The sequence below is a fragment of the Cucurbita maxima genome, unplaced genomic scaffold (assembly GCF_002738345.1).
Source record: "Cucurbita maxima cultivar Rimu unplaced genomic scaffold, Cmax_1.0 Cma_Scf00005, whole genome shotgun sequence".
Lineage (NCBI taxonomy): Eukaryota > Viridiplantae > Streptophyta > Magnoliopsida > Cucurbitales > Cucurbitaceae > Cucurbita > Cucurbita maxima.
Window position 1 is genome coordinate 2,057,792 of NW_019272021.1, and position 16,127 is coordinate 2,073,918.

The window sequence follows — 16,127 nt, forward strand, 5'->3', positions numbered from 1 at the left end:
ACCATGAGGCAGACGGCGATACGTAACGGCCAAAGTGAATAATATCTGTTAGCATTAAGCCTGGGCTATTACAAATGGTATCAGAGCTAGACACCAGACAATGTGCCAGGTGAGGAGGCTGGGTCGCAAATAGGGTGATTTGTGAGATCCCACATTGGTTGGATCCCACATTGGTTGGATAGGGAACGAAACATTATTTATAAGGGTGTGAAAACCTCTCCCTAACAACTGTGTTTTAAAACGGTAAGGCTGATGATGATACATCATGAGTCAAAGTAGTACATTAGGGCTAAAACATCCCATGAAACAACTTTTCTCCCATACAAATGATATCCATTCATGCATGCTTTCAAATCAGGCATGTGTATTCACGAAAATCAGGGCTTTAAGCAAAATCATTAGGGTTCTGAGCAAAATTTCCAAAGTGGGTCAGAAGTAATGGACATGATGTCTGCAAGTAAGGTGCCAATTGACCAAAAAGATAATGATTCATGAAAGAAAGGTAGAAACTTTTTGATGGGTTTTTTAAGGGGAGAATGATTGTGGGTCAGGATTGAGTGAATGAATTGAATGCAAAAATCCAAACAAAGAAAATGCAATGTTTTTTAAGCTGAATGAACCAAATTTGAGTGATTGATTGGAAAATCCAAAATGTACCAATTAAATTGGTCGGATGTGAATCTTTGATGAATCCTTCTGATCTCTGTGTCATCTCTGCTGTCCTTTTTTTCTGTCTCTCTACGCACACACGTGCAATGGGAAGGAGGGAGGGCGGGAGAGAGAGAGAGACTTGTAGATTAGAAGATTAGACATGTGGCTACGAACTTTTCCCTCTAGGAACTTAGAACTTGGGTGTGGGGAGAGGGACTCGAAGTATTCTTTACAAATATGTGGAAACTTCTATCTAGCCTACACGTTTTAAAAACCTTGAGAGAAAAATCGCTAGTGAGGACTTGAGTCATTATATAGGGTTTTATCCTACAAATTTTAATCAAACCTCCTACTTCAAGCTTGGTCGATGATACATGCTAAGTTATGTTCATGTTCGAGAAAATTGTACCTACGATTTGAAAAAAAGGACGTTTTTATCATTTCTTCAACACATTTAGTCTCTAACCCTAATCTTGAATCCTTCGATTCAAAACATAAATCTAAAGTTTTTTGTGTTCAATAATTTGATTAATTAGGTGGGTGGCCGAGGAAGACAACATTATAAACTTCCCAACAGTGAGAATGAAGAAGAGAATGGCAATTTGGGTAAAGAAGAGAGAGGATTAACGTTGCTGAGAGGCACAGAAGACAGCAACAAGTTTGCATAAAACTTGACCATTTTGATCCCTTCCAACAGACAAATAATTGGGACACAGACAAAAGAAAGGACATTTTCTTGGTCAAAATGCAAACGTGTGGGTATGCCCACTTTAATGTTCTTACTTGTCGCCATGGAAAAAATGTCTGCCTATTGTCCTACAAATCCCATGCTCCATAGGATGCTCTTCTTTTCCTTCTCTTTCATTTTTATGCCTACTTTTTAATATTGTTTAGTGGGGACGTTAGTCGGATGTAAGAAACAACGATAATAACAAGAAGAACGCATGAATGAATATAAAAATGTTCAGTAAGTAGTCTTTCGTAAGTCTTATTTCATGTCTAAATACCATATTTTCATATCTTGGCTTCTCAAAAAGCTAATCACTAGACTCTACTAGGTCAGTCGTGTTAATCATAATGTTCTAACTCTTTAGAGCTCATTACTCCTCATAATCCAACTCCCCGAAGTTTATTGTCTTTTCGTAGGCTAGCTATTTAAAACTAATACAAGTTCAATTAGTTCTTTCTTAATTTAGCCCATTGGAGCTCAATATACTCCCTACCCTAGTTTTTTTGGAGCCTAATACAGACTATACAACTTCTTGGAGCTCATCTATCTTATTAGGGTTACTCGGGTACAACTTCTTGGAGCTCATCTATCTTATTAGGGTTACTCGGGATTTTTAGATAACCTATTTAACTCTTACTATTTCCTGCAACCAATATCTTAATCTAATCCACTGAGGCTCATCGTTTCTTTAGCTCATTGAAGCTCATCGTTTCTTTAGCTTCTTAGAGTTCATCATTTATCATGATCAAATTCTTTGTGGCTCACCGTTTCGATGGTTCACGATTAACCCTTAATCGTCCCTCCATCATAATGATGGGCTGGTAACACTTGCTGGGGCTTGGGCTAAATTGGTTGGATGCCTGGGCTGGAGTTCTGGGTTGCTCTGTGGGTTGGTTCCGACCCGGTAGCCCATAAATGTCTCCTCCTCACCCGAAAATTCGTAGCTTTTGTCTTCCCTCTCCGGCGACACTCCTCGACGACGGCGCAATCTTTCCGGTAAATAACCACGGCAGCAGCATTCCTAAACAGTCGATCTAAAAAAAAGTAGGAATAAAATTATAATAATTTTAGAGAAAATATGAAAATAAAAGAATTTTTTAAAATAATATAGTTTGCCGACATGTCGACATTTTTAGAAAAGTGCCAACTAATTATTTCTGTACAAATGGCACTTTCGGTCAGCTCTCTTCCATCCACGTGGCTCCTTCTCATTTGTAGATTAGTGGTTGACGTATTAATGGTCCCTATTAAATATAAAATTAAAATTTGTTTCTCATAACATTTATTTATTAAACTAAAATTCAAATAATAATAATAATAATAATTAATAATTTAATATCGTTTTGATATTAATTAAATAATAGCCACGTTGCCGAAGCCAATTCCCAAGAAATTAAAAAATCAATATTTGTTATTAAATAAAATAACAATAATTATATTAGGAAGTTTCTCTGACATTTTTAAAGCCATTCCTTATTCCTTAAGCCACGTCTCAATGCCAACTTTTTAAAGCCATTTGTTTTGAGATTATATTCCATATTATCATCAAATTACCTAAAAATTAGTTACTTAAAATATAAATAAATATCGAGAATTGGTAGACTCAAATTGTTTATATATGGCCCGATACTTAAGATTTGAATTAGACTTTAGAATTTGCATTTGATGCTTGTTTGTCCCTCGTCTCTTACGACATGGTCACTTCACTTACTCTTCACTTTTAGACCGATACGAGTTTTTTTTTAGCATGTTTTATTTTCACTCATAAAAAAAAAATTAGGAGATCACCCCGACACATGATTATTCCACATAAATATGTTATCTTTAGGATTCCCTCGTTCCTATCAATTTTAGATATTTTTTATTTTGTATAATTTAATATTTATTTAAATTTTTTAATAAAATGAAATTTGAAAAAGTGGAGATGAATTGGGGCAATTTATTGCCCGTCGAAGTCGCATTGTTAGATCTCCCAAAAATCAGTCAATCCACCTCCCAGCTCCGGCAACGACGACAAAAATGACCGACTACGGCACGATTCCAACCTCCTACGCCGCTGCCACAGCCGCCGCCGCCAACCTCGAGTACATCTCCCTCGCCAAACAGCGCTTCAAAGACGGGCTCGGCCACCGTCGTCCATGGCGTCTCATGGCCGATTACCACTCCTTCACTCTCCCTTCCAACCTCCACGACACTCTCGCTCGTATCAAAATCAACCTCGCTTACTTCCGTATGAATTACGCCATCGTCATCCTAATCATCCTCTTCCTCGCCATCCTCTGGCATCCGATTTCCCTCATCGTTCTCGTGCTCATGATGTCCCTCTGGCTCTTCCTCTACTTCCTCCGCGATCAGCCTCTCGTTATCGCCGGCCGTGTTCTCCAAGATTGGATCATTCTCCTCGTCCTCTCCGTTCTCACCATCGGATTCTTGTTCTTGACCAACGCCTCGCTCAATATTCTCATCGCTCTGATCATCGGCGCCGTCGTCGTTTTGGCGCACGCCGCCGTGAGGAAGACCGAGAATCTCTACTTGGATGAAGAAGCTACTGGATTGATGGCGCCTGGATCGTAATCGGAACCGATTAGTCTTGTTAATTGTAGAGGTTATTGGATCTTCTTTTTCTTCTGATTCCTTATGGTGATCTCTGTTTTTGACGATTGAAAATTTTATGAAATTGTGCAATTTGATTTCAGCTTTCGAATTCTTAATTTATCATTCTTGTGATGCAACAAATAGTGTTAACATTTGTTTTCATATTTTTAATAGTTCAATCGATGTATCTTAATTCTTACGAGTTTCAATTGATTTAATTTTTTTTTAATTGTTTTACCAAATATTTTATCTCTCAACTTTACAAAAATATGCTTTTTTGGGATTTTATTGAAATTTGATTATATGAAAAATAAATAAAATCCTAAATTAGGGGCACTTGTTTTCATCTTCGATCGAGGTGGGATCGAATTTTACTCGTTCCTCTCCTTGAGTTTGGATCTTACAATTCACCTCTCCTTCAGAGTCTTCATTAGCACACCGCTCGATATCCACCCCTTCGAGGCTCAATATCCTCGCTAGCATACTACTTGATATGGGATCTCACAATCCACTCCCTTTTTGGAGTCCATTCAGAGTCCTCGTTGGCACACCATCCAGTGTCTACCCCTTCGGGACTCAGCATTCTGCTAGCACACCGCCCAATGTCCACCTCCTTCGAAGTTCAATGTCCTCATTGGCACACCGCTTGGTGTCTAACTATGATACAATTTGTAAACGCTCAAGTCCGTCGCTAGGAGATTTCGTTCTCTTTGGACTTTTCCCTAAATGTTTTCAAATCGCGTCTACTAGAGGAGGTTTACACACTCTTATAAAGAATGTTTCGTTATCCTCTCATCCTCGCTAGCACTCGTTCAACTCTCCAATTGATGTGTGATCTCACATGAAAGGTATATCTTGATATATAATTTTCGATACAAACTTGATATAAACGACGTTATTGTCGTGTAGCGTATATACACCAACTTAAGCAACATATACTCAAGGGTCTTATTATCTTCTCAATCAACTCTTCCAACTTCAACATTCAAAACTGACCAAGTAAAAATCCATCTCAAGTTTGAAAACGTACATTCAATACATAAACGACCACAACCGAACAAGCACGAGAATGCAATCTAATTGATTCAAAGTTTTCATCGCTAGGAGTTGTCAGTCGAGATCGAGCGAAAAGGGAGAGTTCTATGTCCAAAGATCAGCTTCCTTGATTTACAGGCTTAGCTGCTACACTATTTTCCTACAAAACTTACTACTACAACTACTACTATACACAAACAAAAGCTTTCAATGAGCAAAAAGAATTACCCAAAAGAATTCAGACAAAAGGGTGTATTGTAGTGTGTTCTAAGAATGCTGATCCCTTTACAAATTACTGCTACTTGAACTCCTCCTTGTCTTGTCCCTCTCCCAGTAACCACCTGATCTTAAGCTCTCAAGACACGCCTTTTCATTGAACCTCTCGAGCGTCTCGTCCGATAACGAGCCACTGTAGTTTTGCCGCTGCTGCTGCTGCTCAGTCCACATCCGACCGCTACGATTACCCACGTCGTAACCGGGTGTCGACAGGTAATTAGCATCCATGATGAGGTCGCCCTCTAGAATCCGTAAAACCTTAACAGATCCAAATGGAAACGAACGGTGTCAAGTTTTGAAAAAGTCCATCATCAATGCTAGTAGATGGTTTTAGACTTGATATCTCACCTGTGACATACGAGGCCTCGCGTTCGGATCTCTTCGGATGCATAACGACGCGGCGTGCAGCATACAGTATACTTCATTCTCGGCGAAGCTATTTCCCAACCTTGGATCAATCAGTTCATCAATGAGAAACTCATCCAACAGGGGGCGTGCCTGATTTGGAAGAACAAAGTATGAGTCGTTGGTAATAGTATCTTTTCAAGCTTGCTAACTATATGTTCACTCAAATTCCATACCCATTCAGTGAGACACTGTTGACCTTTTGGTCGGTTAAGGTCAACGGCTTTTCTTCCGGTAATTAGCTCCACCAGTACCACGCCGAAGGAATAAACATCAGCTTTTTCGGTGATTTGACCGCTTTGAGCGTACTCGGGAGCCAAATACCTACACCACGGAAAATAAGATACGATATGTGAATGAGGTGTGATCGAGAAAAGGTACAAGGTACAACAAGATGTGGTTAGATGCCTACCCAAACGTTCCAATAACTCTCGTCTCGACACCGGTATCTCCGTCAGGCTGCCATCTTGCAAGACCAAAATCTCCAACCTTGTAGAGAAAGAATGAAACTTAGACATTGTCCAAGAAGAAATGTTTAAGGTAAAAAGGAATCGTAAAAGCTCAATCCCATCGTTAACAGATATTATCCTCTTTGGGTTTTCCCTTCTCGGTTTTCTCTCAAGGTTTTAAAACTAGTCTGCTACAAAAGGTTTCCACACCTTTCTAGAGAAGGCTTCATTCCCCTCTACAACCGATGTGGAATCTCACAATCCACCCATTCCCCCCTCCGTTGGGGCCCAACATTCTCGTTGGCACACTGCCCGGTGTTTGGCTCTTATACCATTTGTAACAGTGCATACCCATCGCTAGCAGATATTGTCCTTTTTGGGTTTTCCCTTCCGAACTTTCCCTCAAAGTTTTAAAACGCATCTGCTAGAGAGAGATTTCCACACCCTTATTAAGAATGTTTGGTTCTCCTCTCCAACTGATGTGGGATCTCACGATTCATCCCCTTTGGAGCCTAACGTCCTCGTGGGCACGCGTTCCCCTCTCCAATCGAGGTGGGATCTCACAATCCACCCCCCTTCGGGGCCCAGCGTCCTTGCTGCCACAATGTCCGGTATCTGGCTCTAATACCATTTGTAACAGCCCAAGCCCACCATTAGCAGATATTGTCCTCTTTGGGCTTTCCCTTCCGAGCTTTCCATCAAAGTTTTAAAACACAGCTACTAGGGAAAGATTTTCACACCCTTATAAAGAAGGCTTTGTTTTCCTCTCCAACTGATTGATTAATTCTAGCAGAAAAGTAGTCGTGTGTGAAGGAGTACAACTTTTAGAAGCAATTCATAAATGCTTTCCAAGAAGATGAAAAATTTTCGTACTAATGGTTCGAAATCATGGGTGATAAGAATGTTGTTCGGCCGCATATCCCGATGAACAATGCAACCGACTCGACATTCTTCATGGAGATACCGTAGTCCCCGTGCAGCTCCCACGGCAACTTTTTGTCGAGCAGACCATTCTAACGGCTCTTGTTGTCGTCCTGAAACAATAACAAACATGGCCACTCCAGTTTATTAGTATTAGATCACTGATTCACCTCTAAAATCATATATGAACCGTTAAAGCCAAAAGGTTACCATATAAATGAGAATCTAATGAGCCATTGCAGATGTATTCATAAACCAACAACCTTCTTTTCTCCTCTATACAAAAGCCGATCAACAAAACGACATTTCGATGCTGTGCACAGCTAAGAACTTCGACTTCGGAACAAAATTCATGGTCTCCTTGAGAACTAGCCAGTTTGTGCTGCTTGACAGCAATCACCTGTCCGTCCGGGAGGACACCTCGGTGAACAGATCCATATCCTCCTTCTGCCAAAAAGTTGGCTTGTGAAAATCCACCTGTAGCGAGCTCGAGCTCGGCATAGCTGAACCACCTCGGAGGCTTTCCGAAAACTGGTGCCTTGTGTTGGCATATTGAACATAAGGGAGGAGGGCCGGGCGGCGTGTTCCTGGATAATGAAACTGCATCTCGTACATCGCCATGGAAATCATTGTCGCTTATATGGCTCGACATTCCAATGCTAGATTCTCTGTCGAGTTTTGAAGATTTTCTTGTCGACATTTGATTCCTATCATCACATCTTTGTGGCCTTCCAATGTGTTGAGAGGATTGAAGATGAGAGCTTAGAAGTTCTGACATCCATGGTTGGAACCTTAAACTCCTCGAAGAAACAGATAAATTCTCAATATCTGAGTCTGAACTAGCAGCATCAAGTTCTTTATTTTCCTTGATAACAAACAACTCCTCTTTCTTCATGTCTCCGTTCATTTCCGAGACGAAAAATGGAGAAGTTCCAGGATCTGAGCTCGACACTGATGATGTTCCAGCTTCGGTAGCAGTAAAAGGCGTGTCTAACTCTGGACTGCTATTGGGAGTCACAACTGGTCCTCGAATGAAATCGAGAGGATCGTTTTCTTTTCGATTGCTTTCGGACCCGTCGTCTATATCATAAGGTAACAGAGAAGGCATGTCTGGTTCCTTCTTTGGAGAACCAACCAAGTTCAAACGAAGAACTTTTGGCTGCGATCGCTTCATTACAACAATGTTGCATTGTAACTCTTCCATGCAACATTTCTCCTCGTGTTTGAGATGTCTGAAACAATTAGAAATAATTATATAAACATCATAGGAAGAACTGAGAAGTGAGCAGAAGAGAGAATTACTTGTCTAGTACAACCCAGCTAGCTTGAGCTCTCTTGGCCTCTGCGGCCACGGCCCCATTAGGCGATGCCGAAACGATCTTAATTTTCACATTGATCTGCAAAAGACAAGGTTCCATTTCAAGAAACATGTCATCTAATTGGAGTTCTACTCTTCAAACAGCCAAGAAGGCTTTAACCTTATTTGGATCATAAACATCATGAAGCTGAAGGATCATCTGTGAACATGAATCAGTGATATCACATTTCAGCTCCGAGCTCGTTCCAGAGTGAGCTTTCTTGTGACCACTCGCACAATCCCCAGCGAATCTCGGAAAACCCCAGAATTTTCTACCTGAAGGACATGATGAACAAATGATTGGAAACTATGTGTAACGGCTCACGCCCACCACTAGCAGATATTGTCCTCTTTGGGCTTTCTCTTTCGGGTTTCCCCTCAAGGTTTTTAAAATGCGTCTACTAGGAAGAGGTTTCCACACACTTATAAAGAGTGTTTCGTTCTCCTCCCCAACCGACGTGGGATCTCACACTGTGATAATGTAACAACCCAGACCCACCGCTAGCAGATATTGTCCTCTTTGGGCTTCCCCTACCCCTCGAGGCTTTAAAACGCGTCTGCTAGAAAAAGGTTTTCACGCCCTTATAAATGGTGTTTCGTGCTCCTCTCCAACCGACGTGGGATCTCACACTATACGATAAAAAGCAGTCTAAGCTGTTCTCGGTAACACTATGTGACAACATTTGGAAGATGAACAAATGATTAACCAATATCAAAATGAGGGAAAGGAAAAGGAGAAATATACCAGAGCTCTGAGAAGGAACAACAACCAGCAAAGTTATGCAATCACCAATTTGAACAACATGAGTCAACGCCCAAACAAGTGCAGTTTTAGGAATTTCTTTGGAAGCCTTCACTGCAACAATCACTTTCTGAGCATCATCAGAACCTTTGTCCTGCTTTCCCCGTTTCGATTCTCGACTCATTACCGCGTTGTTTCGTCGAAAATTTACACTCTTACAAAGTCAATTCTCACACTCCTAGAAGCAGATATTGCCACTGCTGCTCAAAGACGTGAATGAGGACCAAACCCAGAAAAACATGTGCATTATCGAACTGTTATCCCACAATGTTGGATTCAAGTTACAATGACAAGACCCTTTTCATTTCATCTTAATCAGTACACAAAATTCACAAAAAGGAAAGCAAACCCACATGCAGAGATGATTTCTCAATTCATTTTGAACTAAGAACCTCCACTGAGCTTTCAAATCACCAAAAATGGCTGTCATTCAACATGGATTTGAGGGAATTCAGTAAAACAAAGATACTTCAGACAACAATATGTTTCACTTCTAATGTCCAACCAAAACAGGAACAAAGGCAGTGACACGACAGAAGCCAGCTAGCTCTTGTTAATCCCTTCACACAGAACCCAGCTGAAAAATAAACTCAATCAGCTCAAATAAAGTTTCATCAAATCTGATACAAGGGAAAACAAAATCAAGCGAGAAACCAAATAGAGCATTGATTCATCAAAATACACACAGTAAAACTTAGAACTCACCGCCCAAATCCACCAAATCTTCAATCAAAACAGAGCAAAAAAGCTGCTCACAACAGTTAAAAAACAAAACCCAGAAACAAGTTGTTATCCAAATCTTAGCGAGGGCTTGCTTTTTCACCCTCTTCCCTTAGATGGGTCTCCTTCTTCTTTCACGTCAAGCCAGCAGAGTCACAGAAACAAGCCAAAATGGGTCCGAAAAGAGAGGATAGATTGAACTTTGTAAAGGAAAAGAAAAACAGAGTAATGAAAACCCAAAACATAAAATTGGGTTATCTTTTTCCCCTCTTCTTCTCTCTTGTTTTCTACAAAAGCTTTTTAGAGAGAGAGAGAAGAGAGAGAAACTTGAGTGAAAAGAACAATCAATCAGCTTTGTGGGGTGTGTGTGTCTGTCTAAGAGGAGATTTCAAAACAACCTCTTGAAAATCAGTTTCACAATCATAACTTTTCACGAACTTTTATCACATTTTAGGCTAATCTTTCATATGATTCCAACTTTTTGTTCAAGTTCCAATACGTTTCATAGGTAAAACTTACCTTAATGGCTTAAACAAATGGAAGTATGCTTCAATTTGTTGAAAAAAAATGGACTTTTGTTAATGGGTTATGTTAAAAGAACCATGGATCTACACAATCGTACGATATTGTCTACTTTGAACCTAACCTCTAGTACCAATGAAGAAGTATTCTTTATTTATAAATTTACAATCATTTCTTAAACTAATCTGCGTGAGATTCCTTCCCAACAATCTTTAAAAGATTATTCCAATAGACGTGAGTTAAAATAAAAGAAAAGTGAGACCTTTTTAATTCAAAAAGTGAAACTTAGAGGGAAACAAAAGCCTGGGAATTGGTCGAATAGATACAAAGATTAGCTCGCACTGTACAAATGCAACCATGTCTCTGTTCTTCATCAGCCTGCAATTCAAATCAGTTTCCTCTGCAATTTTTGCCCAATGAACCTTTAGTTTGTCAATTTCTTATATGACCCTCCAATTTCATTATAATTACAAAACTAACATTCACAATATCTTTTTGAGGGTCCCATTAACTTTATTTTTTAAAATTTTTATTTGAATTGATAAAAATAAAAAATAAAAAAAATAAAAGAAAGGGTGAATAGAATCATCTAATTTGAAAGGAAGCACCCTTTTTTTAGTGACCGTACAATATTGTAATATTATTACATATATATATATATATATATATATATATATATATATATATATATAAGGGTTTTCCTAAATGTTTGAGCCGAAGTGCTTGGGAGTTTTAAAAGAAGAAAAGGTTAAAAGAAAAGGGATGGATAATAATTTATATTTTTTATTTAACAAAAAAAGGAAAAAATAATTTGAAAAAATTTGAAAACCCAAAATCGTAAATAAAGCCAAAATGAGTGGCACTTTCTCCAACACATCCAGCCTTCTCATTAATGCGAAAACGTGAACTCAACCACATTCCCAAGTCCATCATTTATAACAAATAAAAAAATAAAATTAATAAATCTCCACCTCCCGACACTCTCCTAGCCGCAGGTCCCCCACGTGGGGTCCACTCGCCTTTATCCATCACCGTCATTGTCCCCATCCATCTCCATTTCTTCACCTACGTTACCTGACACCGTTTCCTAACGCCGTCAGAAAACGATCACAGATTTCCCTCACGGCTGAGTGATTGTAGCATCTGTCTCTGCCCCTGCCGCTGTTGTTGACCAGACGACGGCGTTTTGGCGGCTGACGTCCTCGGCTTCGGTGCCACGTATCCCGGATCGTGTCGCAGCTTTCGAACCTCCTAAAGTATTTAACCTTTTTAACTAAATTTCTTTTTTCGATTTAATAAAAATTTAAATCAAAAGATAAAAAAAATAAAATTCAGCCTTTTTAAAATTTAAATTAAAATTACACCGACTTAATTTATATGATAATTATTAATAAAAAAATACCTTGTTTATAAAGCTAATGCCCTATCATTTAATTAGGGTTTCCCACTTTCTAAAATTAATAATAATAATAATAATAATAATAATAGGGTTTCCCCATTGGGTGACAGAATCACATAATAAATTAAAAAAAAAGACTAAATCATTTAATTTAAATAATTATGTTATTTAATTCCAAACTTTTTAAAACTTTTAGTTGGAATTTTTATTTTCCTTTTTTTCTTTTTTATAAACATTAATTATTTCATGATTTTCGGAGCAAACCAAAGGGAACGGAGTAATAATTTTTTTTTTTTTTTACTGTTCAACGTGGAGAAGAATAGAGAATTGAAAAACTGTTTGGAAATAATATATTATGATATATTTGGATTCATTATTAAATTTAATAAATTGGAGTGGGTTAAAAAATCATAAAATTTAATTTGTCATTTACATAATATTTTATGTGTTAAATTTATTTTTTTAATCAACGTTCCAATCAACTGCTTTTTTTATTAATTAAATAGTATAGTTTTTTTTTATTCCACGTGCATAAATAGTTTATTTAAATGTCAAATTACTCCCTCATATTATTAAGCTAAAGAATATGGATAATAGGTTAAATATAACTTATTGGGAAAATAATGAAAAAAGAAATTGTTATATAAAATCTCCCATCTTTAAGTGGTAAGATTCCTCCGAGATAGATATGTAAATGAACATAGACCATATCTAATCTCATGATGGGACGGTTAAAAAATTGAAAATTACTATAACTAACCGCATGCATCTTCACTTTCAATAACTCGATCGTAATAACTCTAATGCTAAGTGTTTTGGATCATTTCATTCCTCGAAATAAGTAAATAATATGATCATGTCACAAAAGATGTAAGAGAATGTAGGGTCAACCAATATTAAATACCAATTATAAATTATGATATAAATCTTGACATTTTAATCTTTTATTTGAACTTAGTTGTTGTGTGAGTAACGTGTGAATTTTCTTGAGAAGTGCTTAAGGGGCTAGGGATCGTCTTGCATAACTTCCACCGGTGCTAGCACCTCTATCAACGCCTCTTGAACCGTATTATTTGGTTGTTGATTGGAGTTTTGATAGGGGTTGAACACCCCAGTAACTAGTAGGATTCGTGGGCAAAGTTGGAAAACTGTTGTGCGACCTCTGAAGCGATTATCTTGGCTGTGTGATCGACTTCACCTAAGACTGGTGCATAGAAGGGTGAAGACAAAACTCGAAAGTTCATTAATTTCCACATCTTAAGTAATTGCCTACAAAAAGATGGTATTGAGGTAAGCCAAGACCATATATTATATATATAATAAAAGAAAAAGGAAATAAATCATACCTTGAATTGGTCAATGAATGTGCAACAATTTTAAAATAAAATCTGTAAAGTTGATTGAATGCTGATTTGTGCGACGCGCATGGCTCAGAAAACCGACAAGCCGTCGGGTTTATATATTAATTTGAATAAATAAATTTTAAAATTGATGACACAAAGCTCACCCATTCGTTGGAACAGGGCCCTCAAATTTTATACGATTATCTTCATTATAATTAAATTGTATGATTAAAATTGGAATAATTTAGATTGATTTTATTTTAAAATGGTTGGCACAGTTAGTTACAATATTTTATTTATGTTATTTTAAGTCATTTTAAATAATTATTTGAAATCAAGATCGATATGATGTGTCCCGTGGTTCATGCACGCGTCATATGTGTGATATGTTGATATGCAATGTTATGTCATGTTATATTATGATACACGATACATCCAGTTATGCTATGGTATTCAACAATATGGCATGATATGTCACAATATGGTATGTTATGCTAGTATATGTCATGTTTGATGGTGTTAATATAACACATGCGGAAGCAATTTGGATCTTAGACACTTTTAGAACATCAATTATAGGAAATAACTAGCATGTTCATACGTATTAAAATTTAATGAGTTTGAATACTAACATTTTGTAGTTCGAATTCTTTTTTCCTCACGCACCGGTTTCGAACCACCACTAGTGTCTTCTCCACTATCCTCCAACCGAACGAGATTGTGGAATCCGGTGAGTGACTAAACTTGGGAGAGATTTTGTATATATGAAGAGAGTGTTTGTGAGAGGTTTTTCTCAAGGTTTTTTCACCAAGAAGAAGACCTTTCATGTTTTATGATCACTCTATTTATAAAGCCATGTTTGCATGTTCATGCAAATTTGAAATCACCAAATTTTGACACTCAAAATTCCATTCAAATGTTTGGGACCTATAGATCATGGGCTCCAACTATCCAATATTAACTGGTTAAACTCATTAACCTTGTTAACCAACATTCGTTAACTACTAGGACATTCCACTATAGCCTAGTAGTTGCACTTCCCTCACTATAGATATATTTTTGTCCATTTGATATAACCATGATTAGTAAGTTGATCCTTCACAGGTTGTCGTAACTAGAGCTGGGTCAATTTACCATTTTACCCCTGAAGTTACTTCTTGTATCTTATGTCTCACTGATCCTCTAATGAACAATTGGTTTGTGGTCCAACCAGTAAACCGAATCTCTCTCAGACCAATGAGAGGGTGGGGCCCCTTGTTCAAGACCTGGAGTCAGTACTTAAGGGAATTACCTCTCTTCTATCCCTAAAAGTGGGTAGGAGTGAATTCCATCTTGTACCCCACGTCCCTAGCCATTTACCCAGTCTTACCCCTGAAATGGGAGACCTATTAAGTCGGCGAACTTGAGCCACTCTCACCCATGCAAATCTAAGGATAATTCCGAATAAACAAGAATTCATGGTTAGCTCAGGATTAAGATTGAGTTACCTAGGTCATCGAATGAAAAGAAAATCAGTCTCAATAGTAAACGACATTATAAAGTGTGAGTAATTTTCTTCATGGTCCGATTTTATGCAATACTCATTGCATAGGACGTCTCCACTCACATGTCTTCACATATACAATTTTAGTGATCACATTGTTTATATCATATACAAAAGTGGGCTGCATCCATAGTGTCCCCAGAATAAGGTAAGTGTCTTATCCTTATATTATATATCATTTTGACTATATACTTGAACTTGATCAACTCTTATGTCTTTACATATAGTTCAAGTAATCATACTATAGCCAGAGTGTTCTTAGTTTATTGGATTTAGATTAATGATCATAAAGTTTACTTTATTCAATAACAATCTTTACTGAATAAACAACAATAATAATTTTATTGAAAATAGAATATGTTTTTGTTTACAAACTATGAGTTTTAGAACATAAAACTCAATAATGTTAAGCTATACCAAGATGTTGTCCTGCCGCCATGTATGAAATTGTCATGAAATGGTAATCTTTTATGCAAAAACCTCCTTATGTCATGTCACGAAAGCTATGTTAGGTATGAAATATATATATATATATATATATATATATATATATATATATATATATATATATATATAAATTATGTACATATAGTTTATCGACTTAATTGGTTAGGAAATAATTGTGAGTTTACTTACATCAGTACACTGTCTCGTTATAATGAGTTCAGACACGTATATTACAAGTATGATAATGATATTTATGTTTGTCATGATGTTTAAAATGATAGGTCCGTCCATATTGCACGTGTTTGCATTTTCCAATTTCTTAAAATACTCAAACAATATGTTACTCTTATCTGACCTAACCTATGTTAGAATAAATGCATTTCATCTCTCCATAGTCTTAAGTTAGAATAGGTTACGTCCGCCATTTCTCTTTTGGATTTTGTTGAGTACGAGAGATATTGGGGAATGTGGAAATTTGTAATTTAGTATGAAATTTGGTAGCGTTTAGCTAATAAGTACAAAGGGCATTGTTTGGAAAATTCAGGATTTGGGGAATTGGGTTTGCTTCCAATTCAAGTGGCACCCATTGGAATCAAATCTCTGTGCTTTGAGCTCTATTTCTACAACTTTCCACATTCCCTATCCCCCATATGTACGCCATGCCCTACCCACTTTTTCGAGTACTATCGATAACTTGTGCATAGTTTACGTTCATAACGAGATATCACAAATTTGAATCTCTATTTACTATTGTGTGCCCAAAAAAAGTCGAACTTATTTCATCTGATAAGATATTCATATTTCTGTAAATAGTTTACGTTTAAATACTCATTCTCACGCGCGCATGTGATTGTTAGGTTAATATTTTAGGCTATCGAGCTAACAATTTCTATAACAGTATGATCTTGCTTACTTTATACACAAGTCTTTAT

The 16,127-nt window shown here is 37.4% G+C and overlaps 1 protein-coding gene across 1 annotated transcript; it reads right to left on the minus strand.

Moving 5' to 3' along the window:
* Positions 1 to 4,970: 4,970 nt before the first annotated feature.
* LOC111479881 (inactive protein kinase SELMODRAFT_444075-like) lies at positions 4,971 to 10,427 on the minus strand. The gene is made up of 11 exons (XM_023124752.1): positions 9,927 to 10,427; positions 9,575 to 9,798; positions 9,165 to 9,475; positions 8,541 to 8,695; positions 8,365 to 8,459; positions 7,273 to 8,294; positions 7,015 to 7,175; positions 6,105 to 6,181; positions 5,869 to 6,016; positions 5,636 to 5,785; positions 4,971 to 5,545 (listed from the first exon to the last, which is right to left on the minus strand). Exons 3-11 carry the CDS (start codon positions 9,343 to 9,345, stop codon positions 5,297 to 5,299), a joined length of 2,238 nt encoding a protein of 745 aa, XP_022980520.1. The 5' UTR covers positions 9,346 to 9,475; positions 9,575 to 9,798; positions 9,927 to 10,427; the 3' UTR covers positions 4,971 to 5,296.
* Positions 10,428 to 16,127: the final 5,700 nt, after the last annotated feature.